The 26,449-nt window shown below is 52.4% G+C and overlaps 1 protein-coding gene across 1 annotated transcript; it reads left to right on the forward strand.

The window, feature by feature from the left end:
• The first annotated feature begins 419 nt into the window (after positions 1 to 419).
• On the forward strand, positions 420 to 26,423 carry LOC147091296 (uncharacterized). The gene is made up of 2 exons (XM_085976499.1): positions 420 to 467; positions 25,134 to 26,423. The coding sequence occupies exons 1-2, from the start codon at positions 420 to 422 to the stop codon at positions 26,421 to 26,423; spliced, it is 1,338 nt and encodes a 445-aa protein (XP_085832625.1).
• Positions 26,424 to 26,449: the final 26 nt, after the last annotated feature.

Raw genomic sequence — 26,449 nt, forward strand, 5'->3', positions numbered from 1 at the left:
AATTCATGAACTCATTTCTCTTATCTGGAAGGAGGAGAGCATGCCAGGGGATCTCAGAAATGCCGTAATTGTGACCATCTTCAAGAAAGGTGACAAGACCGATTGTGGTAATTACAGAGGAGTTTCCCTGCTGTCTGCCACAGGGAAAGTTATCGCAAGAATCCTCCTCAATCGCCTTCTCCCAGTGGCTGAAGAGCTCCTCCCAGAGTCACAATGTGAATTCCGCCCACTAAGGGGCACAATAGACATGATCTTCACCGCACGTCAATTACAAGAGAAATGCAGGAAACAGCACCAACCGCATCTTTGATCTCACAAAGGCCTTCGACACTGTCAACCGTGAGGGATTATGGTGTGTCCTCCTCAAATTCGGCTGCCCTCAAAAGTTTGTCACCATCCTCCGCCTGCTTCACGACGACATGCAAGCCATGATCCTGACCAGTGGTTTCACCACGGACCCAATTCACGTACGGACCAGGGTCAAGCAAGGCTTTGTCATCGCACCAATGCTCTTTTCGATCTTCCTTGCTGCAATGCTCCATCTCATCCTCAGTAAGCTCCCCACTGGAGTGGAGCTAATTTACAGAACAAACGGGAAACTGTTCAACCTCCGTCGCCTCCAGTCCAGATCCAAGGTCGTCCCATCCTCTGTCATCGAATTACAGTATGCAGACGACACTTGCGTCTGCGCTCACTCAGAGGTCGAACTCCAAACCATCGTCAACACCTTCACCGAAGCATACGAGAGCATGGGCCATACACTAAACATCTGTAAGACAAAGGTCCTCTACCAACCTGCCCCCGCCACACAGTACTGCCCCCCGATTATCAAAATTCACGACAAGGCCTTGGACAACGTGGACTACTTTCCATACCTCGGGAGCCTACTGTCAACAAGGGCAGATGTCGATGACGAAGTCCAACACCGCCTCCAGTGTGCCAGTGCAGCCTTCGGTCGCCTGAGGAAGAGAGTGTTTGAAGACCAGGACCTCAAACCCGGCACTAAGCTCATGGTCTACAGAGCAGTAGTGATACCCGCCCTGCTGTATGCCTTAGAGACATGGACCATGTACAGCAGGCACCTCAAAGCACTGGAGAGGTACCACCAACACTGCCTCCGCAAGGTCCTGCAAATCCATTGGCAGGATAGGTGCACTAACATCAGTGTTCTCGCTCAGGCCAACAACCCCAGCATTGAAGCTTTGACCACACTCGATCAGCTCCGATGGACGGGTCACACTGTCCGCTCTACTCGGAGCTCCGACACGGCAAGAGAGCCCCAGGTGGGCAGAGGAAACGCTTCAAGGGCACCCTCAAAGCCTCCTTGAAAAAGTGCAACATCCCCACTGACACCTGGGAGTCCCTGGCCCAAGACCTCACAACGTGGATGCGAAGCATCCGGTCGGGGAAGGCGCCGAACACCTCGAGTCTCTTCGCAGGGAACAGGTTCTGCATTGGACACATCAGTCACCTGAGAAATCATTTTTAGTGTGGAAGCAAGTCATCCTCGGTTCCAAGAGACTGCCCAAAAAAGTAGAAGGCGACATGAATTGATGACGGAAATAACAACAGAAAATGCTGGAAAAACTCAGCAGGCCAGGCAACATCCGCGGAGAGAAAATAGAGTCAACGTTTCGGCTCAAACCCTTTGTCAAGACTGGAAAGGCACAGGAAATGAAATAGATTGAGAGGCCAGGCTGGGAGAGAACAAAAGAGAAGTGAAGAGACATTAAGAGGTATTCAAAACGAGACGAGATGGTGATCGGACTAGTGGAGACAAAAGACGGCTCTAGATTAGGTGTGAAATGCGCTGGCAGAATGGGAGACAGCTGCCATGTGGGAGAGAGAAAAAAAAAAGGGGGGGGGGAAAGGCCAAAACAAAGGTGTGGATAAAAAATAAGTAAAAATGTAATGGGGGCCGAGGTTATGATGTGAAATTGTTGAACTCGACATTGAGTCCGGCTGTAAAGTGTCTAATCGGAAGATGAGGATGCTGTTCCTCGAGTTTACGCTGAGCTTCCATGGAACAATGCAAGAGCCCGAGTATGGTGAGGTCTGAGTGGGAATGGGGTGGTGAATTAAAATGTAAGAAGTCACACAACACCAGGTTATAGTCCAACAGCTTTATTTGAAATCACAACCTTTCGGAGCGCTGCTCCTTCATCAGGTGAAGTGGAGAACTGCATAAAGACACAGCTTATATAGTCAGAGAATAATGTCAGATGTTTACAGGTAATCTTTCCAACTGCCATTTATCATACCAACAACTGGACAACCAGGAACACTACAGACAGTTACCCGCAGATCCGACCAAAGAACACACCCGCCAACTCAACAGACTGATCAAGACCTTCGATCCAGACCTTCAAAGCATCCTACGCACTCTCATCCCACGTACTCCCCGCGTGGGAGACTTCTACTGACTCCCAAAGATACACAAAGCCAACACACCCGGACATCCTATCGTATCAGGCAACGGAACCCTGTGTGAGAACCTCTCTGGATATGTCGAGGGCATCCTGAAACCCATCGTACAGGGAACCCCCAGTTTCTGTCGCGACACTACAGACTTCTTACAGAAACTCAGCACCCACGGACCAGTTGAACCAGGAACACTCCTCGCCACGATGGACATCTCGGCACTCTACACCAGTATCCCCCACGATGACGGCATCGCTGCGACAGCCTCAGTACTCAACACCAACAACAGCCAATCTCCAGACGCCATCCTACAACTCATCCGCTTCATCCTTGACCACAATTTCTTCACCTTCGACAACCAGTTCTTTACCCAAACACACGGAACAGCCATGGGGACCAAATTCGCACCCCAATACACAAACATCTTCATGCACAAGTTCGAGCAAGACTTCTTCGCTGCACAGGACCTCCAACCAATGCTATACACCAGATACATCGACGACATTTTCTTGCTATGGACCCACGGCGAAGAATCACTGAAAAGACTACACGATAACATCAACAAGTTCCATCCCACCATCAAACTCACCATGGACTACTCCTCAGAATCGGTTTCATTCTTGGACACACGAATCTCCATCAAAGACGGACACCTCAGCACTTCACTCTACCGCAAGCCCACAGACAACTTCACGATGCTTCACTTCTCCAGCTTCCACCCTAACCACGTTAAAGAAGCCATCCCCTATGGACAAGCCCTGCGAATACACAGGATCTGCTCAGACGAGAAGGAACGCGATGGACACCTACAGACACTGAAAGATGCCCTTGTAAGAACGGGATATGACGCTCGACTCGTCGATCGACAGTTCCGACGGGCCACAGCGAAAAATCGCATAGACCTCCTCAGAAGACAAACACGGGACACAACCAACAGAGTACCCTTCGTCGTCCAGTACTTCCCCGGAGCGGAGAAACTATGCCATGTTCTTCGCAGCCTTCAACATGTCATCGATGACGATGAACACCTCGCTAAGGCCATCCCCACACCTCCACTACTCGCTTTCAAACAACCGCCTAACCGCAAACAGACCATCGTTCGCAGCAAATTACCCAGCTTTCAGGAGAACAGCGACCACGACACCACACAACCCTGCCACGGCAACCTCTGCAAGACATGCCAGATCATCAACACAGATACCATCATCACACGTGAGGACACCACCCACCAGGTACATGGTACATACTCATGTGACTCGGCCAACGTTGTCTACCTCATACGTTGCAGGAAAGGATGCCCCGGAGCATGGTACATCGGCGAGACCATGCAGACACTGCGACAACGGATGAACGGACACCGCGCAACAATCACCAGGCAGGAGTGTCCCCTCCCAGTCAGGGAACACTTCAGCAGTCAAGGACATTCAGCCTCCGATCTTCGGGTAAGCATTCTCCAAGGTGGCCTTCGAGACACACGACAACGCAAAATCATCGAGCAGAAACTGATAGCCAAGTTCCGCACCCATGAGGACGGCCTCAACCGAGATCTTGGGTTCATGTCACGCTTCTTGTAACCCCACCTGACGCAGGGTCATCCAGACTCGAGTCGACATTGGCTTGTTCTCTCTACACAGATGCGGCCGGACCTGCTGTGGTTTCCAGCAAAAAAATGTTTTTTGTCTGTTTTTTTGTTTTTCATACAGACCCCAGCATCTGCAATATTTGACCCCTTGTGACCCCACCTCATTGTTCTTTGATGTAATGTTTTCCTGACTGACCTGTTTGGACACCATTCACACCTTTGATTGCTGTGATTATCTCTCTGCCGAGGTGTGATAAATGGCAGTTGGAAAGATTACCTGTAAACATCTGACATGGTTCTCTGACTATATAAGCTGTGTCTTTATGCATCTCTCCACTTCACCTGACGAAGGAGCAGCGCTCCGAAAGCTTGTGATTTCAAATAAAGCTGTTGGACTATAACCTGGTGTTGTGTGATTTCTTACATTTGTCCACCCCAGTCCAACTCCGGCATCTCCACACCGTGAATTAAAATGACAAGCAACCAGAATCTCAGGGTCATTCTTACAGGTTTCCAGCACCTGCAGCATTTTGCTATTGTATTAGTGAATTGATGACGGGCTGCCACGGTCAAGCGTTTCTCTATGTGGAGCAATAACCAGGTGTTTGCAACCACCTTGGCTCGCTACACCAAGAGAAACTTCAACCCTACCAGCCCGTCAAATTAAATGTACCTGCGAGGGGACTCCTAAAGCACCTCGTTACACTTTGAATATGTGGTGACCGCCTCTAACCTGGCCACCCGAATAAGGGTAAACACATGCCCCTTCCACAACTGTTCCAAATTCCAAACCTATTTGGTTTAAGTTTAAACCTGTCTACTTTCAACTCAACAGGTAGTGCGAAATATGCAAATCAGCACTTCAGAATAGGGAAGTGCGCCATACCCTCTGGGAAAGGCAAGGTTTGTCAGCCTGTCACTCTGAGCCTTGGTCCCAGTTCAGAAAGAAAGGGGGAGAAATTCAGTATCGCCCCATTTGGGGCGCAATTATCGGCCGGGTGCAAAGTTTAGCGCCTGGCGCTAATTATCGCCTTCGACTGCAAACTTGACTTCTATCGCCCCTGGAGGTGATTGGAGCGCTAAATCAGGCGCTGCACACCTCTCTTAAGGCGCTAACGCCGAGGAGCGAGGCGCTACCTCAGAGCGCTGGCGAAGCTCATGTGATGTCAGTCAGCAATGGAACACAGACACACTGGCGCCGGACAGTTCTTAAAGGGGAGGGTCGATCTTGCTCTCCATCCACACCCTGCTCATTGCAGCCTTGAATCTCGGCCTGGAGCGACCTGTACATCAATTCTGCTGGAAAGAACAATGGCGAGGCCCAGGGAAAGAGCTCCGAGTGCAGCCCCCACAGTCTCTTCTAAATCGATGCAAGGAAGGTCAAATCAAAATGAACCTGCAAAGTGCTGCTCAGTACCCAAAACTCCTTCACACAGCGTTGAATCTCTCAGAGTGCGTGGAGCAAAAATGTCGCCGACAAAAAAAGGCAGGAAGCGGCCGCCTTTAAATAGCGTTCCCCCAGTCCCTTCCCGACTGCAAAACACTCCCCTCAACCTGTCGTTGCTAGCGGCAGGTGGAAAGGCAGGGGGAGCCACACCATATCTGGTCCAGGGCGCGACCGGGGCGTTGCACGCTCGACTGACATCACGATCTACGGGCGCAGGAGATCGTGGCGGTAGTGTTTAGCGCCGCCGCAAAATGTCTAGTCAATTTCGCGAGCGGCGCAAACATCGCCGCGCCCGGGCGCCAGTTGCTTTGCGCCCCATTAGCGCCCTCTTAGGGTGTTGACGGGAGGCACAAAGCAACCGAATTTTTCCTTAAAAGACTTGCATTTATATAGCATCTTCCACAACCACCGGACGTCTCAAAGCGCTTTACAGTCAATGAAGTGCATTTTTTTGAAGTGGAGTCACTGTTGTAATGTAGGAAATGCAGCAGCCAATTTGCGCACAGCAAGCTCCCACAAACAGCAATGCGAAAATGACCAGATAATCTGTTTTTTTTAGTGATGTTGGCTGAGCGATAACTATTGGCCAGGACACCGGGGAGAACTCCCCATCTCTTCTTCGAAATAGTGCCATGGGATCTTTTACATCCACCTGAGAGAGCAGACGGGGCCTCGGTTTAACGTCTCATCCGAAAGACGGCACCTCCAACAGTGCAGCGCTCCCTCAGTACTGCCCCTCCGACCGCAGCGCTCCCTCAGTACTGCCCCTCTGATAGTGCAGCGCTCCCTCAGTACTGCCCCTCCGACAGTGCAGCGCTCCCTCAGTACTACCCTCCGACAGTGCAGCGCTCCCTCAGTACTGCCCCTCCGACAGTGCAGCGCTCCCTCAGTACTGCCCCTCCGACAGTGCAGCGCTTCCTCAGTACTGACACTCCGACAGTGCAGCGCTCCCTCAGTACTGCCCCTCCGACAGTGCAGCGCTCCCTCAGTACTGCCCCTCTGACAGTGCAGCGCTCCCTCATTACAGCCCCTCCGACAGTGCAGCGCTCCCTCAGTACTGCCCTTTTGACAGTGCAGCGCTCCCTCAGTACTGCCCCTCTGACAGTGCAGCACTCCCTCAGTACAGCCCCTCCAACAGTGCAGCACTCCCTCAGTCCCGCCCCTCCGACAGTGCAGCGCTCCCTCAGTACTGCCCCTCCGACATTGCAGCGCTCCCTCAGTACTGCCCCTCCGACAGTGCAGCACTCCCTCAGTACTTCCCCTCCGGCAGTGCAGCGCTCCCTCAGTACTGCCCCTCCGACAGTGCAGCGCTCCCTCAGTACTGCCCCTCCGACAGTGCAGCACTCCCTCAGTACTGCACCTCCGACAGTGCAGCGCTCCCTCAGCATTGCACTGGAGTGTCAGCCTAGATTTTTGTGCTCAAGCCTCTGGAGTGGGACTTGAACCCTGACTCAGAGGCGAGAGTGCTATCTGACTGTTCTTCTGAAAAGTTTTATTTTTATATCATTATTTTTCCCCTTGATGCTTCAATCTTTCTGTCTTCCTTGCCTCTGCTGCCGACAGTATGAGTCCTGTTACCCCTCTGATGGTGCCCGGCGGGGGGGGGGTGGCGAAACTCCCTCTTCCTCAAGTTTTTCCCCTGTGTCGCCCCCTAGGAGAGATTTCCAACCTGCTCCCTTTTCTTCAACAATACAGGTAGAAAGTACCTCGTACCTGTTGGACACGGTCCAGGGCCGAGGCTCCTCCATCACCACATCCTGGGTCCCCATACCTTCCTGACTCGCGGTCACACCCTCCTGCCCCTGACCACTGACGAACTCTAAAGTACTACTTAACCTAAAGGGTGTGACAAAGTGTCCAGGTAACTCTCCCCCTCCCTGATGCAGCGCAATGTCTGCAGCTTGTACTCCAGCTCAGCAATTCTGAGTCGAAGTTCCTCGAGTTGTAGATGCTTACTGCAGATGAGGTTGCTCAGGATCCCGATGCTCTCCACAGACCCCCACATGCTGCAGTTACAACACACCACCTTTAATTCGTTAAAGGTTTTATTCAATCGCTATTTTAGGTTTATTGTTTGATTATTTTATCTAGTTCAAGTTATTAATTTATTAAGTACAGGTACTAGCAAGTTACAGCTTCTCAGCTCTTAATTTAAGCCCCTTCCCTAAATTAATACTCACCAACCAATCACCTACCTGCTCTCCTGTGATGTCACTCTGATTTTTTTGTTGTTTTTGAATCGGGGTCTCGTCGCTGCTTTAATTCAGGCCCGCTCTCGGGCCGCTCTTTATCCTCTCGCCGCTGTCACTGCTTTAATTCAGCTCCGCTCTCGGGCCGCTCTTTATCCTCTCGTCGCTGCTTTAATTCAGGTCTGCTCTCGGGCCGCTCTTTATCCTCTCGCCGCTGCCGCTGCTTTAATTCAGGTCAGCTCTCGGGCCGCTCTTTATCCTCTCGTCACTGCTTTAATTCAGGCCCGCTCTCGGGCCGCTCTTTATCCTCTCGCCGCTGCTTTAATTCAGGACCGCTCTCGGGCCGCTCTTTGTCCTCTCGTCGCTGTCGCTGCTTTAATTCAGGTCCGCTCTCGGGCCGCTCTTTATCCTCTCGTCGCTGCTTTAATTCAGGTCCGCTCTCGGGCCGCTCTTTATCCTCTCGTCGCTGCTTTAGTTCAGGTCAGCTCTCATTGTGAATGATGAATTATTTCTTTATATGTTTGCCATTGCTTTTCTTGGTTAGACCACACTTGGAGTACTGTGTACAGTTCTGGTCACCATATTCTCCCCCCCCCTGACCCTGAACACGGGGGCCCCACAAGGATGTGTGCTGAGCCCCCTCCTCTACTCCCTCTTCACCCACGACTGTGTGGCTGTTCATGGTTCCAACACCATCATCAAGTTTGCGGATGACACCACGGTAGTAGGCCAGATCGCCAACAATGATGAGTCAGCCTACAGGGAGGAGGTCCAGCATCTCGTGAAGTGGTGTGCCGATAACAACCTGGCCCTTAACACCAAGAAAACCAAAGAAATCATTGTGGACTTCAGGAAGTCTAAAGGCGGAAGTCACACCCCCATCCACATCAATGGGGCTGTGGTGGAAAGGGTGGACAGCTTTAAGTTCCTCGGAGTCCACATCACGGAAGACCTCTCCTGGTCCCTCAATACCTCCTCTCTGGTGAAGAAGGCCCAGCAGCGTCTATATTTCCTAAGGAGGCTGAAGGGATGTAACCTGTCACCCCTGATCCTCTCTAACTTTTACCGCTGCACTATAGAGAGCATCCTGACAAACTGTATCACGGTATGGTATGGCAGCTGTAGCTACTATGACCGGAAAGCCCTGCAGCGGGTAGTCAAAACTGCCCAACGCATTACCGGCACCCGGCTACCGACCATAGAGCACATATACCAAAAACGCTGTTTACGGAGGTCACGGTCCATCATCAAAGACCCTACCCACCCCAGCCACAGTCTGTTCGCCCTCCTGCCATTTGGGAGACGCTACAGATGCATTCGCACCCGTACGACCAGATTTAGGAACAGCTTCTTTCCCAGGGCTGTCATCCTACTGAACTCCACAAATAAACTCTAAAGCCTGCACATCTGTCAATGCACTTTATTATGGTTATGTTATGTTAATGTATTACAAGCCAAATGTATGTTGAAATGTTTAAATGTCTTAATCCAAATGTACACTCTCGGGAGCCGCAAGCCTACATTTCGTTGTACTGCACTGTGCACTAACAATGACAATAAAAGTTGATTTGATTTTTTTGATTTGATTATAAAAAGGATATAAAGGCACTGGAGAGGGTGCAGAGAAGATTTACAAGGATGATACCAGAAATGCGAGGGTATACATATCAGGAAAGGTTGAACAGGCTGGGTCTCTTTTCTCTTGAAAGGAGAAGGCTGAGAGGTGACCTAATAGAGGTCTTTAAAATTATGAAAGGTTTTGATAGAGTGGATACCGAGAGAGTGTTTCCACTTGTGGGGGAAGAGCATAACTAGAGGCCATCAATATAAGATCGTCACCAAGAAATCCAATAGGGAATTCAGAAGAAACATCTTTACCCAGCGAGTGGTGAGAATGTGGAACTCGCCACCACAGGGAGTGGTTGAAGCGAACAGTATAGATGCATTTAAGGGGAGGCTAGACAAACATATGAGGGAGAAGGGAATACTGCGTACAGTTTTGGTGTCCATACTTAAGAAAAGACATACTTGCTCTCGAGTCAGTACAAAGAAGGTTCACTCGGTTAATCCCGGGGATGAGGGGATGGACATATGAGGAGAGGTTGAGTAGATTGGGACTCTACTCATTGGAGTTCAGAAGAATGAGAGGCGATCTTATTGAAACATATAAGATTGTGAAGGGGTTGGATCGGGTGGATGCGGGGAGGATGTTCCCGATGATGGGTGAAACTAGAACTAGGGGGCATAGTCTTAGAATAAGGGGCTGCTCTTTCAAAACTGAGATGAGGAGGAACTACTTCACTCAGAGGGTGGTAGGTCCATGGAATATGCTGCCCCAAAAAGCTGTAGAAGCTACATCATTACATAAATTTAAAACAGAAATAGACGGTTTCCTAGAAGTAAAGGGAATTAAGGGTTACGGGGAGCGGGCAGGAATTTGGACATGAGTCTAGGTTCGGATCGGTCATGGCCCTGTGGGTAGCGGAGCGGGCCCAGGGGCCGTGTAGCCTGATCCTGCTCCTATTTCGTGTGTCTAATTCTATTAGTTTCAGGAGATGGTTCTGTGATAGTGGATTGGCGGTTAGGATCAGATCAGCCATGATCTTATTGAATGGCGGAGCAGGCTCGAGGGGCCGATTGGCCTACTCCTGCTCCTATTTCTTATGTTCTTATGGAATAGAGGGTTACGGTGATAGATTTAGATGAGGAAGTTGGCTAGAATGTAGCTTAAACGCCAGCATGGACTGGTTGGGTGGAATGGCCTATTTCTGTGCCGTATATCCTATTTAAAGGTTGATGGAGTGCTGCCCTGCCGATCATATTTGCCCTTGATTCTTTAATCCTATGTCTTCAGTATCTTACTTGCCCACAGTTCAGTAGTTAAAACATTTATAACAGAACAGCGCCCTCTGTTGGATAGAGCTGTGATAACTGCTCGCCAGTAACACGCGGCACCCTCTGTTGGATAAAGGTGGTAGAAACCACTACCCAACAACACGGGTATCAGTTTCTGTTCTTTCATTGTTTATAGGAATTAATGATGGGCAACTGCGGCCGCGAGCTTCCCTCGCCGGAACAAATATCAGGATGCTCGCGAAACCACCCTGCTACTGTCCACCGAGAGAAGCTCCGTATCCGGAGCAGCCCACAAAGATTTTCTGTTCCGCTAAGGTGACCCTAAGGCGCCTCCATACACTTTCAACATGTGGCGACCACGTCCAACTCGGCAACCCGAATTAGGGTAAACATGTGTCCCTTCAACAGGTTTTGCAAATTGCATCTAACCTGTTTAAGTTTAAACCTGTCTGCTTTCAACCCAACGGGTAGTAAGAAATATGCAAAGCAGCACTTCCTAATAGGGAGGTGCGCCATGCCCTCTCGGAAAGGCAACGCTTGTCAGCCTATCACTCTGACCCTGAGCCCAGTTAAGACAGGAGGACTTAATATCGCGACCTCCGGACGTTTCAAAGCGCTTTGCAGCCAATTAAGTACTTTTCTTTCAAGTGGAGCCACTGTTGTCTTATTAATTTCTCCCCGCCTCTCTCACTCTCTTTCTCCCCCTCTCTCTCTCAAATTCAAATTCAAATTCAAATGCTTTATTGGCATGAAAGTTTACAGAGAACCATATTGCCAAAGCTTACATAGCCTGCCTCTCTCTCTCTCTCTCTTCGCCTGCCCCTCTCTCTCTCTCCGCCTGTCTCTCTCTCTCTCTCTCTCCGCCTGCCTCTCTCTCTCTCTCTCTCTTCGCCTGCCCCTCTCTCTCCGCCTGCCTCTCTCTCTCCGCCTGCCTCTCTCTCTCTCTCTCTCTCCGCCTGCCTCTCTCTCTCCGCCTGCCTCTCTCTCTCTCTCTCCGCCTGCCTCTCTCTCTCTCCGCCTGTCTCTCTCTCTCTCTCCGCCTGCCTCTCTCACTCTCTCCCCCTCTCTCTCTCCGCCTGCCCCTCTCTCTCTCTCTCCGCCTGCCTCTCTCTCTCTCTCCGCCTGCCTCTCTCACTCTCTCTCTCTCCGCCTGCCTCTCTCTCTCCGCCTGCCTCTCTCTCTCTCCCTCCGCCTGCCTCTCTCTCTCTCTCCGCCTGTCTCTCTCTCTCTCTCCGCCTGCCTCCCTCACTCTCTCTCTCTCCCTCTCTCTCTCCGCCTGTCTCTCTCTCTCTCTCTCCCCGCCTGCCTCTCTCACTCTCTCTCTCCCCTCTCTCTCTCCGCCTGCCCCTCTCTCTCTCTCTCCGCCTGCCTCTCTCTCTCTCCGCCTGTCTCTCTCTCTCTCTCTCCGCCTGCCTCTCTCACTCTCTCTCTCTCTCCCTCTCTCCGCCTGCCTCTCTCACTCTCTCTCTCTCCCCCTCTCTCTCCGCCTGCCCCTCTCTCTCTCTCTCCGCTTGCCCCTCTCTCTCTGCCTGCCTCTCTCTCTCTCTCTCGCCGCCTGTCTCTCTCTCTCCGCCTGCCTCTCTCTCTCTCTCTCTCCGCCTGTCTCTCTCCGCCTGCCTCCCTCTCTCTCTCTCCGCCTGCCTCTCTCTGTCTCTCCGCCTGTCTCTCTCTCTCTCTCTCCGCCTGCCCCTCTCTCTCTCTCTCTCTCTCTCCGCCTGCCCCTCTCTCTCTCTCTCTCTCTCCGCCTGCCCCCTCTCTCTCTCTCTCCGCCTGCCTCTCTCTCTCTCTCTCTGTCCAAATGCCCTCCTGCATTTTCTCTCTGACTCCCTTCCTGCCCTCTCTCTCTCCGAATGCCCTCTTGTCCGCTCTCTAAATATACTCCTGCCCCCTTTTTGACTGCCTTCCTGCCCCCTTTCCCAATGCCCTCTTGCTCTCCGAATGCCCTCCTGACTTTGGCCCATCCTCATTGACCTGCACTCGACCATTGTCACCTCCCGTTGTGTCTTAAATGACCCTGCGCTCTTCACCAACTGCCTTCCCTCTGGGAGGTGAGCTTTGGTAGACCAGTGCCAGTGTGGACGTCTCCCTGATATCGATCCCAAACACTCCCTTTTACCAGTTTGACCCCGTGAACTCTTGTTCGACCTTTTAATTGAAAGTAATATCCTGGGTTTGCTTTTTACAGTACTCGAACTATCTGTTCCTTGTCTTTGAAGAGGACTAATTTGCAGGGCCATGGGGGAACAGCAGGGGACTAATTGGATAGCTTTCAACCATTTTTGGATAGCTTTCAGCACGGTGGCATAGTGGTTAGCACTGTTGCCTCACAGCGCCAGGGACCCAGGTTCGAATCCGGCCTCGGGCGACTGTCTGTGTGGAGTTTGCACATTCTCCCCGTGTTTGCGTGGGTTTACTCCGGGTGCTCCGGTTTCCTCCCACAGTCCAAAGATGTGCAGGTTAGGTTGATTGGCTATGATAAATTGACCCTTAGTTTTAGGGGGAGTAAATACGTGGGGTTACGGGGATAGGGTGGGATATGTGTCGGTGCAGGCTCGATGGGCCGAAATGGCCTCTATCTGCACTGTGGGGTTTCTGTGATTCTGTGATGTGCAGAGGTGCAGAGGTGCGATGTGCCAAATGGTCTCCTTCTGTGCTTTAAGATTCAACTGACAGACTAATGGGACATTGGCCTTTCTCACAGAACCATGCAGCACAGAAGGAGGCCATTCGGCCCATCGTGCCTGTGCCGGCTCTTTGAAAGGGCTATCCAATTTTTTTATTTATTCGTTCACGGGGATGTGGGCGTCGCTGGCAAGGCCGGCATTTATTGCCCATCCCTAATTGCCCCGGAGGAGGAGGTGGTGAGCCGCCTTCTTGAACCGCTGCAGTCATAGAGTAAGGAGTCATAACGGCACAGAAGGAGGCCATTCGGCCCATCCAGTCCGTGCCGGCTTTCTGTAGAGCAATCCAGTCAGTCCCATTCCCCCGCTCTATCCCTGTAGCCCTGCAAGTTTATTTCCCTCAAGTGCCTATCCAGTCTCCCCTTGAAAACATTGAGTGTCTCCGTTTCCACCACTTCCGTCGGCAGCGAGTTCCAGGTCCTCACCACTCGCTGTGTAAAAAAGTTTTTCCTCATGTCCCCCCTGTATCTCTCGCCCAAAACCTTAAATCTGTGTCCCCTGGTCCTTGTACCATCAACTAGTGGGAACAGCCTTTCCCCGTCTAGCCTATCCAAACCCATCATAATCTTGTACACCTCGATCAAATCACCCCTCAACCTCCTCTGCTCTAATGAAAACAAATCCAGCTTCTCCAACCAGTCCTTGTAGCTACGATCCCCTAATCCCCGGAACCATTCTGGTAAATCTCCTCTGCACCCTCTCAAGGGTCTTCACATCCTTCCTAAAGTGTGGTGACCAGAACTGGACGCAATACTCCAGCCGTGGCCTAACCAGCGCTTTATAAAGGTTCAGCATAACTTCTCTACTTTTGTACTCAGTACCTCTATTTATGAAGCCCAAGATCCCATATGCTTTGCTAACCACTCTCTCAATATGTCCTGCCGCCTTCAGGGACCTATGCACATTAACTCCCAGGTCCCTCTGTCCCTGCACACTCTTTAAAACTGTGCCATTAAGTGTGTATTGCCTCTCCCTGTTCCTTCTGCCAAAACGCATCACCTCACACTTCTCTATTAAATTCCATCTGCCACTTGTCTGCCCATTCTGCGAGCCTTTCTATGTCCTGTTGCAGTCGATTGGCATCATCATCACTATGTGCCACACCCTCAAGTTTGGTGTCATCGGCAAATTTAGAAATTCTACTCTGTATTCCAATATCCAGGTCATTCATATATATTTAAAAAAATTACAGTCCAAGGTCGATGCCGGGTGGTCTGTCCGGTTTTACAACTGAGTGGCTTGTTAGGCCATTTCCGAGGGCAGTTAAGAGTCAACCACATTGCTGTGGGCCTGGAGTCACATATAGGCCAGACCGGGTAAGGACGGCAGATTTCCTTCCGTCCCACTCTCTCTCCTGCCCTTTCCCCATAGCGCTGCAAATTATTCCCTATCCAAGTATTTCACACAGAAACCCCACAGTGCAAATAGAGGCCATTTCGGCCCATCGAGCCTGCACTGACACATATCCCACCCGATCCCCGTAACTCCTACACCAACACATATCCCACCCCTATCCCCGTAACCCCACGTATTTAATCCCCCTAACACTAAGGGTCAATTTATCATAGCCAATCATCCTAACCCGCACATCTTTGGACTGTGGGAGGAAACCGGAGCACCCGGAGGAAACCCACGCAAACACGGGGAGAATGTGCAAACTCCACACAGACAGTCACCCGAGGCCGGATTCGAACCCGGGTCCCTGGCGCTGTGAGGCAACAGTGCTAACCACTATGCCACCGTATTTATCCAATTTCCCTTTTGAAAGTTACTATTGAATCTGCTTCCACCGCCCTTTCAGGCAGCGCGATCCGATCACAACAACTCGCTGCGTAAAAATGTTTCTCCTCATCTCCCCCTTTTGCCAATTACTTTAAATCTGTGTCCTCTGGTTACCGACACTCCTCCCAGGGGAAACCTAAGGAAGGATATACTTGCCTTAGAGGGAGTGTGACAAAGGTTCACTAGGCTGATTCCTGGGATGGGGGTTATTGTCCTATGAGGACAGATTGAGTAGACTAGGCCGATATTCCCTATAATTTAGAAGAATGAGAGGTGATCTCATTGAAACATACAAAATTCAGAGACTTTGTACAAATATTTTGTATCGGTCTTCATGGTAGAAGACACTAAAAGCACCCCAGTAATAATAATTGATAATTAAGGGGCTATAGGGAGGGAGGAACTTAAAACAGTGGCCTAGAAATTGGGTTGGTTGCGCCAGGGATTAGCGCCTAAAGAGGGCAATAACTGGGGCGATAGCCAAATTCCAGTGGGGCGCAAGGCGTTTAGCGCCTCGCCCCATATTGAGTATGCATTTAGCGCCGGCGCTAACGCTTAGCGCCCGCTCATGGGCGCAGGCTAATTATGATGTCATCTGAGTGTGCAACGCCTTTTCGGCGCCCAGACGGGAAATTCAGTGGCGCCCCCCTCCGTAGCGCCTGGCGCTATTAGTGACAGTTTTCCTGGGCCTTACCAAGTCACTCTCGGGCTGGAGGAGCGTTATTTAAAGGGGACTGGTGTGGTTGAAAAACGGCAGACATTTCTGGTGCACAACTTCCTCGAGAGCTACAAAGGGTTGCTGACCTGCACACTGAGAGCCATTTGACCACTGGGCCCACGCTGGCAGAGGAACAGCAGCCTTCTGACCATCGCCTTGCTGTTGGTGAGCCTTGACAACGGGGAACCTTCCTGTGGGCACTTATTATGGGGGCTGCATTGGAGGGGAACGTCCTGCTGCTGAATCATCTGGAAAGGGCACTGAGACGCTGGGAGAGGGGGGCGGGCATGGCCAGATGGAGGAGGGCCAAAAGACGTCGCCACAGCAGACCTTACGCTGGCAGGGTTTTCCGACAGCAGTTTTCCTACATGAACATGCCGGAGGAGCAGTGTGTCAGAAGGCTGCGATTTAGAAAGGAGGTGGTGACTGAGCTGTACCAGCTGCTTCAGCCAGGTCTGCAGCCGGTCTGATACCCCCAAGCCTGTGAAGGGCAAGATGCATGTAAATAGCAGGCATGGCCATTGTAAATGAAGAAAGTGTTTCGTTACACAAAATGTGGTTCCTTCAAACATGAGAAAGCTATGGCAACAGAAAGCAAAACTAATACACTGACACATAACTGCCTCTCACACCCGGCAGACTGTCCAAAACATAAATCACATTCCGACCATCTTCCTTGGCCTTGATTCCACTTCGCCAACCAAAGCATCCAATGCCCCATCAGTGAGGCGTTCCGCCCTCTGCCTCACCCTTTCCATGTCTTGCTGGGCTGGTGCGCCACAGGTAGGCTCCCACCGCTTTGAAGGCCTACAAGGCAGTGAGTGTGTCTGGTGATGCCAATTGACCTGCCCCTTTAAGAGCTGGCCGGCGCCACTGTGTCTCAGGGAAAGTGATTATTGACAGCACCTGCGTTGCGCCCCGCCGCCGCGAAATTGGGTAGCGCCTCCACGTTAGCGCCTTAAGAGTCGCGTGCAGCGCCTGATTTACCGCCGCAAACACCATCAGGGGCGCAACGACCCAATATCGCGCCAGGTGGCGCTAATTCGCAGCTGGCGATACTCTTAGCGCTTCGGGGCTATACCAAATTTCTAGGCCACTGACTTTCACTAGAGAAAAAGCAAAATGCAAACTAATGGGACTAAAGGCTGACAAGTCCCCTGGACCTGATGGCCTACATCCCAGGGTCTTCAAAGAAGTGGCTGCAGAAATAGTGGATGCATTGGTTTTAATCTTCTAAAATTCCCTGGATTCTGGAGAGGTCCCAGCGGATTGGAAAGCCGTAAATGTAACTCCCTTATTCAAGAAAGGAGGGAGGCAAAAAGCAGGAAACTACAGACCAGTTAGCCTAACATCTGTCATTGGGAAAATGCTGTAATCCATCATTAAGGAAGTAATAGCAGGACATTTAGAAAATCATAAGACAATCAAGCAGAGTCAACATGGTTTTATGAAAGGGAAATCGTGTTTGACAAATTTACTAGAGTTCTTTGAGGCTGTAATGAGCAGGGTGGATAAAGGGGAACCAGTAGATGTAGTGTATTTGGATTTCCAAAACGCATTCGACAAGGTGCCACATAAAAGGTGCACAAGTTAAGAGCTCACGAGGTTGGGGTTAATATATTAGCATGGATGGATAGAGAATTGGCTAACTAACAGAAAACAGAGAGTCGGGATAAATGGGTCATTTTCAGGATGGCAATCGGTAACTAGTGGGGTGCCACAGGGATCAGTGCTGGGGCCTCAACTATTTACAATCTATATTAATCACTTGGATAAAGGGACCGAGTGTACTGTAGCCAAATTTGCTGATGATACAAAGATAGGTGGGAAAGCAAATTGTGAAGTGGACACAAAGGGGTAAAAATTGGGTAGGTGCTACCTTCGCCGGGCATCGAAAAAATTAGCGCCCCAGCAGCTGATTTTCCCAGATAGCGCCCCGAGAGGGAGGAGGGGCGCTACTGGAAGCGCCCTGCGTCCCTCTTGGGACATTGCGAGCCAATATCGTGGCACTACGTGCCGCGGTACTGTAGGCCTTCCTCCCCTTATTAAAGGGGAGAGGCCTGGCGCAGCGCGTCCCGGCGCCCAGCTGGGCCACCAAGGATCGGGAGTGCCGGCAAACGAGCCCGGCACTCAAGAGGAGTGCCTTGCTCTGGAGCGCAGCCGGCACCCCGGGGGGTGGGGGCTTCACGGGGGCCGGGGACAGCAATGGGGGCAGGTGCTGGCAGGCGGCCAGCAATAAAAATGGCCGCCCGCCAACTCCCCTTTAACTAGCGCCGCCCCGGCCGCAGGTAGGCCCCCCCCCTTGACCCCGGCGGACATAGCGTCTGGCGGTAAGTCGGGGGGGGCGCCACCCAATATTACAGCCGGGGCGCGAGCGGGGCGCTGCGCAGGGCGAAGACGTCATCACCGGCGGCACAGCGCCGCGGGGCGCTAATGGTTAGCGCCGCCGCTGAGCTCCTGCTAAATTTTGCGGTAGGCATTAGCGGCGCCGTGCCCGAGCGCTAGTTGATTCGCGCCGCGTTAGCGCCCTAAGCGGGCGCTAACAGGAGGCACCCTGAGAGGGCACTAATGGGAGGTGCAAATGAACCGAATTTAGCTCAAAGAGCCTGCATAGGGATATGGACAGGCTAGGTGAGTGGGCAAACATTTGGCAGATGGAGTATAACATGGGAAAATGCGAGGTTATCCACTCTGGTCGGAAAAAGAAAAAAGCAAATTATTGTTTAAATGGAGAGAGATTACAAAATGCTGCGGTACAGAGGGACCTGGGGGTCCTCGTACATGAAACACAAAATGTTAGTGATGCGCCTCAATAACTTCAAGGCTCAAAGTTAACTGGATAAAACAAGGCTTTTATTAGCAAAGAAAGATGCCTGTGTCTTCACCTCGCATTCTGCTGTTCTGCTGCAAGACAAGCCTGGGCTTGTCTTAAGTAGGGCCAGGTATGGGCGGAGCCGACACACCCAATGGGGAGAAAGGGGGCGGTGCCCTATATACAATACAAGGTAAAACACAGGAGCAGGCAATACAATATATGTAGTTAAATACCGAGTCTGATGAATGACATATTTCATTACAGTTAGCATGTAGGTACAGCAAGTAATTAGGAAGGTAAATGGAATGTTGGCCTTTATTGCAAGGGGGATAGAGTATAAAAGTAGGGAAGTCTTGCTACAACTCTACAGAGCGTTGGTGAGACCACACCTGGAGTACTGCGTACAGTTTTGGTCTCCTTATTTAAGGAGGGATATACTTGCATTGGAGGCAGTTCAGAGAAGGTTCACTAGGTTGATTCCTGGGATGAAGGGTTGACTTATGAGGAAAGGTTGAGAAGGTTGAGCCTCTACTCATTGGAGTTTAGAAGAATGAGAGGTGATCTTATTGATACATGTCTTAAGACGCTAACGCCAAGGAGCGAGGTGCTACCTCAGAGCGCTGGCGAAGCTCATGTGATGTCAGTCAGCAATGGAACACAGACACACTGGCGCCGGACAATTCTTAAAGGGGAGGGTCGATCTTGCTCTCCATCCACACCCTGCTCATTGCAGCCTTGAATCTCGGCCTGGGGAGACCTGTACATCAATTCTGCTGCAAAGGACTAGGGGGAGGGCCAGGGAAAGAGCTCAGCGCTTCAGCGACCAGGCCGTGGTGGCTCTGGATGGCGCTGTGGAGTGGCGACGATCCGCACTCTACCCACGGAGTGGCAGGAGGCCATTGCCCCGCGAATACAGAAGGGTCTGGAGGGAGGTGGCTCAGCACGTCTCCTCCAGGAGCCTGGTGCCCAGGACCCACACCCAATGTCGGAAGAAGTTCAACGACCTCACTCGGGTGGTCAGGGTGAGTGGCTGCTTTAGAAGATAGGAGCAGGAGTAGGCCATTCGGCCCCTCGAGCCTGCTCCGCCATTCAATACGATCATGGCTGATCATCCAAATTCAGTACCCTGTCCTTGCTTTCTCCCCATATCCCTTGATCCCCTTAGCCTTAAGAAATATATCTAACTCCTTCTTGAATATATTTAATGAATTGGCCTCAACTGCCTTGTGTGGTAGAGAATTCCACAGGTTCACCACTCTCTGGGTGAAGAAATTCCTCCTCATCTCAGTCCTAAATGGCTTACCCCTTATCCTTAGACTGTGACCCCTGGTTCTGGACTCCCCGACCATCGGGAACATCCTTCCTGCATCTAGTCTGTCTGGTCCTGTTAGAATTTTATAAGTTTCAATGAGATCCCCTCTCATTCTTTTCAATAACTCTACATCCCTCCATCTCAACTTCACTCTGTGCCCAGAGGGTTTAAAAACCCCAAATGCCCAACACTCATCCAAGGCCTATGGCCCTCTCATAAAATACACACGCGCATTCCACACCTTGCTTACATTAAGGGCTATTCAACTATGGGAGGCACATCAGGCAAGCGCATGGCTGCGCATTCACTCAGACGCCGTCCTTTTTCTTGCAGGCCAAGCTATCTCATAACAGGCACCAGCAGCAACGCACGGGAGGAGGACCGGCTGACCGACACCCCCTGACCGATTTGTAGGCGAGAGTGCACAGGATCGTTGTCAGCCAGGTGCCGTGGCCGCTGGAGAGGTCGACCCCCTTGGGGGACAGCAATGGTAAGTTCATCAGCTTTCTCTCCTCTCTCATTCCTCTTGCCCCTCACAGCACCAGCCTTTTACCCTTTTAATCCAACTTACTAAATGTCTCCAGTCCTTGCTCCCTTACTGCGCCCCCCTGTCCTGACGCGAAAGCCACTCTTGTACCTCCCTGCTTTCAGATAGTGAACCACCAGCTAACCAGCCTGTCCCTCAACCAACCAACGTCCCAGGCGAGGAGGAAGAGGAAGCCGGAGCCTCACCGCCTGCGTCCCCCGAGGGAGCCCATGCCGACATGGAGGGGAGCAGGGGGGAAGGGTCTGATGAGGGCACAGCTACAGGACCCAGCGAGCTGCAGCAACGCCATGGGGGTAGGGAAGCTCGGGGACCATCTCCCCGGAGGGAGAGCAGGCCAGCGAGTCCTGCTGCACTGGACGCAGAGGAGGAGCGCGTCATTGCGGAAATGAATAGCCAGGCCTTGAGCATGCACACTGAGCTCATGGGTGCAATGGCAAGGGTGTCCGAAAGCATTGATGGACTGGCAAGGAGTGTGGAGCAGTCCACTGCAGCACAGGCCGATGGCTTAGTGCTGCAATTCAGTCACTGGCTGCCGCGATCCAATCTCAGACTGCTCTCATGCAGTCTCAGATTGAGGCCACGCGAGCACTGACTGCTGCCACCGTCGCTGGTTCGGACACATTTCTCCGGGTCTCTCACGGTGCCGCAGCAGGCCAGCAATCTGTGCTCGAGCAGATTGCTCCGGATGCTGAGGTGCTGCCCCGTGGGAGTGCCAGTGTGTCGGTCGAGCAGGGAGGTGCTGTCCTCTCTCAGGATGACAGCATCCCTGCTCCCACCCCTGTCACTTCCCCATTGCACTTGCCACCGCCTGTAGCCCAGATTGCTGCCGCCCATGCAGAGTTGGTGCAGTCTGCAGCCGGGGCCTCCAGGCCCAGAGCTGGTCGAGGCCGTCCTTCAAGGGCCTCTGTAGTCTCAGGATCTGACATTCAGCAGCCTTCCACCAGCCTTACTGCAGCCACTGGGGCCCCCATTACGGAGGAGCAGTAGGGTGGGAAGGGGGGAAGTGCGCAGGGGATGAGGTCACCCTGGAAGGCCCAACAGTAGGAGGTCCAAATAAATGGTGGGAATGTTTGTAATAAAGGTCGATTACATTTGTTTGCTGTTTATCTCCATCTTGTGAGAACCAGTTCTGTTAATTCATGATTTGTTGTGTTTGTTTTGAGTTGTTTGTCCTGAATAAATGACACACACAGAGTTTGTTAAAGAAAAAAGTTGTTGTATTCAAAATGTACGTTTGGCCTTTGGAATAATTCCAGCTTTGGCCGGCAATATGGGTTGCGGGTTGCTTTCCATGATGTTGTTCTCCATGCCAGAAGCCATCTTCTGAGTAGGGGCCTAGAAGCGGCTAGAAGCGGAAGTCCAAAGGCGGAAGTCACACCCCCATCCACATCAATGGGGCGGAGGTGGAAAGGGTGGCCAGCTTTAAGTTCCTCGGAGTCCACATCACGGAAGACCTCTCCTGGTCCCTCAACACCTCCTCTCTGGTGAAGAAGGCCCAGCAGCGCCTATATTTCTTGAGGAGGCTGAAGGGATGTAATCTGTCACCCCCGATCCTCTCTAACCTCTACCGCTGCACTATAGAGAGCATCCTGACAAACTGTATCACGGTATGGTACAGCAGCTGTAGCTCCCATGACCGGAAAGCCCTGCAGCGGGTAGTCAAAACTGCCCAACGCATTACCGGCACCCGGCTACCGACCATAGAGCATATATATCAGAAACGCTGCCTACGGAGGGCACGGTCCATCATCAAAGACCCTACCCACCCCAGCCACAGTCTGTTCGCCCTCCTACCATCTGGAAGACGCTACAGATGCATTCGCACCCGTACGACCAGATTTAGGAACAGCTTCTTTCCCAGGGCTGTCATCCTACTGAACTCCACAAATAAACACTAAAGCCTGCACATCTGCCGATGCACTTTATTATGGTCATATTTATGCTAATATATATGTACAAATGTATGTTGAAATGTTTAAGTGTCCTAATCCAAATTGTACACTCTCGGGAGCCGCAAGCCTACATTTCATTGTACTGCACTTGTGCACTAACAATGACAATAAAAGTTGATTTGATTTGATTTGATTTGATTTGATTTGATTTTGTTATCAGCCGTTGACGGACGGCCCTTGCAGTGGCAACATTGTGGGCCTCCCTCCCATGTTGATGCTGCTGCTGATCATCCTCCTCCTCTTCGTCCTCCTCCTCCGGTAGTGCACCAAGGCCTGGTGGCATTGGCTGGGTCCTCAGGATTGCCAGGTTATGCAGCATGCAGCACACAACTATGAAGAGGGAGACTCGCTCAGGAGAGTACCGCAGGGCTCCTCCTGAGTGGTCCAGACAGCGGAACCGTTGCTTGAGCACGCCAATCGTCTGCTCAGTGATGTTCCTGGTGGCGAGATGGCTCTCATTGAACCGCAGCTCGGCAGGGGTGTCGGGGTTACGGAGCGGTGTCATCAGCCAGGTGCAGAGTGGATAAGCCTTGTCCCCGAGGAGCCAACCACTTGGCTGATGCGGTGCCTGGAAAAGGTCTGGCACACCAGTCTGGCGCAGGATGAAAGCACCGTGGCTGCTGCCAGGATAGCGGGCATTGACAGCGAGTATCAGCTGTCTGTGGTCACAGACCAACTGGACATTTAAGGAGTGGTAGCCCTTGCAGTTTCGGAAAACCTCTGCTTTCTCATGCGGTGCCCGCCATGCCACATGTGTGCAGTCAATGGCGCCCTGCACCATGGGGAAGCCCGCTATCCTAGCAAAGCCACATGGGTGTTCATGCTGTTTGGCCCGGGTCATGGGGAAAGAGATGTACTGGCGTCTCCTTTTATAGGTGGCATTTGTGATCTGCTGGATACAGCAATGGACCGCGAACTGGGAGATATTGGTGCTGTCCCCAGTAGCTGCTTGAAAGGAGCCGCTGGCTTAAAAGTTCAGAGCCACTGTGACCTTCACTGCCACTGACAGAGACGTCCTGGTCCTCAGTTGCGGCTGCAGATCTGGCTGCAGCAGGTGGCAGAGCTCAGTGACCACCTCCTTGCTGTAGCACAGCCTGCGCAAACACTGCTCCTCAGACAAATGAATGTAGGAGAATTGTTCCCTGCATACCCTGGGAGGGTAAAGTCTCCTGTGCAGAGGTCTGTTGGCCCTCTTCCCTCTGGCCATGTTTGCCACTCTCTCTCTGCATCTCTGATGCCTCCGATTCTGCAGGCGCAGGACGATGCCCCGAATCGGCGCAGCCCCCATAGCCTCTTCTAAATCGATGCAAGGAAGGTCAAATCAAAATGAACCTGCAAAGTGCTGCTCAGTACCCAAAACTCCTTCACACAGTGTTGAATCGCTCCAGAAGTCTCTCTCTCTCTCTCAGAATGCATGGTGCAAAAATGTCGCTGACAAAAGAAGGCAGGAAGCGGCCGCCTTTAAATAGCGCTCCCCCAGCCCCTTCCTGACTGCAAAACATTCCCCTCTACCTGTCATTGCTAGCGGCAGGCGGAAAGGCAGAGGGCGCCACTCAATATCCGGTCCGGGGCGCTACCGGGGCGTTGCACGCTCGACTGACGTCACGATCTGCCGGCGCAGGAGATCGTGGCGGTAATGATTAGCGCCGCCGCAAAATGTCTGGTCAATTTCGCGAGCGGCGCAAACATCGCCGCGCTCGGGCGCCAGTCGCTTTGCGCCCCGTTAACGCCCTAAGTGGGCGCTAATGGGAGGCGCTAATCAACCGGTTCTTTCCCCCATAAGATTCTGAGGGGGGCTTGACAGGGTAGATGCTGAGAGGATGTTTCCCCTCGTGGGGGAATCTAGAACCAGGGGTCACAGTCTCAGAATAAGGGGTCGGCCATTTTGGACTGAGATGAGGAGGAATTTCTTCTCTCCGAGGGTCGTGAATCTTTGGCATTCTCTACCCCAGAGAGCTGCGGAGGCGGAGTCAGTGAATATATTCAAGGCGGAGATTGACTGACATTTGAACTACAAGGGGAGTCAAGGGTTATGGGGAGCGGGCGGAAAAGTGGAGTTGAGACCAAGATCAGATCAGCCATGATCTTATTGAATGGCGGGGCAGGCTCGAGGGGCCGAATGGCCTACTCCTGCTACTAGTTCTTATGTTCTTACAGGGCTTGACGCAGGGAGGATGTTTCCCCTGGCTGGGGAGTCTAGAACCAGGGGTCACAGTCTCAGAATAAGGGGTCGGCCATTTTGGACTGAGATGAGGAGAAATTTCTTCACTCAGAGGGCGGTGAATCTTTGGAATTCTCTACCCCAGAGTCCTGTGGAGGCTCAGTCGTTGAGTATATTCAAGACAGAGATCGATAGATTTTTGGATACTAAGGGATTTAAGGGATATGGGGATAGTGCGGGAAGGTTGTGTCGAGGTAGAAGATCAGCCATGATCTTATTGAATGGCGGAGCAGGCTCGAGGGGCCAAATGGCCGACTCCTGCTCCTATTCCTTATGTTCTTAAACAGTTTTTCCTTATTTACTTTATCAAAACCAGTTATAATTTTACCTCAAGGGGGCTGGAACACAGAGGGGTGGAAGTTATTGCTGCAGTTGTTCAGAGCTCTGGTCAGACCCCATCTGGAGTAACTGTGTTCGGTTCTGGGCTCCGCACCGCAGGAACGATAGATTGGCCTCGGAGGGGGTGCAGCGCAGATTCACCAGAATGTAACCGGGGCTAAAAGGGTTAAATCATGAGGACAGGCTATAGACTCGACTCGTATTCTCTCGAGTATAGAAGATTAAAGAGTGATCTATTTGAGGTGTTTAAGATGATCACAAAATTTGAGAGGGTAGATATTTCCTCTGGTGGGGGGAGTCCAGAACAAGAGCGCTTTCCCACAGTACTGCCCCTCCGACTGTGCAGCACTCCCTCAGTACTGCCCCTCCGACAGTGCAGCGCTCCCTCAGTACTGCCCCTCCGACTGTGCAGCACTCCCTCAGTACTGCCTCTCCGACAGTGCAGCGCTCCCTCAGTACTGCCCCTCCGACTGTGCAGCACTCCCTCAGTACTGCCTCTCCGACAGTGCAGCGCTCCCTCAGTACTGCCCCTCCGACTGTGCAGCACTCCCTCAGTACTGCCTCTCCGACAGTGCAGCGCTCCCTCAGTACTGCCCATCCGACAGTGCAGCGCTCCCTCAGTACTGCCCCTCCGACTGTGCAGCACTCCCTCAGTACTGCCCCTCCGACAGTGCAGCGCTCCCTCAGTACTGCCCCTCCGACTGTGCAGCACTCCCTCAGTACTGCCTCTCCGACAGTGCAGCGCTCCCTCAGTACTGCCCATCCGACAGTGCAGCGCTCCCTCAGTACTGCCCCTCCGACAGTGCAGCGCTCCCTCAGTACTGCCCCTCCGACAGTGCAGCGCTCCCTCAGTACTGCCCCTCCGACAGTGCAGCGCTCCCTCAGTACTGCCCATCCGACAGTGCAGCGCTCCTTCAGTACTGCTCCTCCGACAGTGCAGTGCTCCCTCAGTACTGCCCCTCTGACAGTGCAGCGCTCCCTCAGTACTGCCCCTCCGACAGTGCAGTGCTCCCTCAGTACTGCCTCTCCGACAGTGCAGTGCTCCCTCAGTACTGCCCCTCCGACAGTGCAGCGCTCCCTCAGTACTGCCCCTCCGACAGTGCAGCGCTCCCTCAGTACTGCCCCTCCGACAGTGCAGCGCTCCCTCATTACTGCCCCTCCGACAGTGCAGCGCTCCCTCAGTACTGCCCCTCGGACAGTGCAGCACTCCCTCAGTACTGCCGTTCCGACAGTGCAGTGCTCCCTCAGTACTGCCCCTCCGACAGTTCAGTGCTCCCTCAGTACTGCCCCTCCGACAGTGCAGAGCTCCCTCAGCACTGCCCCTTGGACAGTGCAGCGCTCCCTCAGTACTGCCCCTCCGACAGTGCAGCGCTCCCTCAGTATTGCCCCTCCGACAGTGCAGCGCTCCCTCAGTACTGCATCTTCGACAGTGCAGCGCTCCCTCAGTACTGCCCCTCCGACAGTGCAGCGCTCCCTCAGTACGGGGCACCGGGCGTGTGTCGGGCCTGGGATTATGGGGCTTGAATCTCTGGAGTGGGGGTTCGAACGCACTACCTTCTGACTCAGCGAGCAACCCCACTGAGCCAC

Source organism: Somniosus microcephalus, unplaced genomic scaffold (genome assembly GCF_052327205.1).
Source record: "Somniosus microcephalus isolate GS21.2 unplaced genomic scaffold, FLI_Smic_1.0 unresolved_chr3, whole genome shotgun sequence".
NCBI lineage: Eukaryota > Metazoa > Chordata > Chondrichthyes > Squaliformes > Somniosidae > Somniosus > Somniosus microcephalus.

Coding starts and splice junctions, on each gene's coding strand:
- LOC147091296 (XM_085976499.1), top strand. CDS start 420: ATGCAAGCCATGATCCTGACCAGTGGTTTCACCACGGACCCAATTCAC. Junction 468..25,133: donor TCACCACGGACCCAATTCAC/GTACGGACCAGG, acceptor AAAATTTGAGAG/GGTAGATATTTCCTCTGGTG.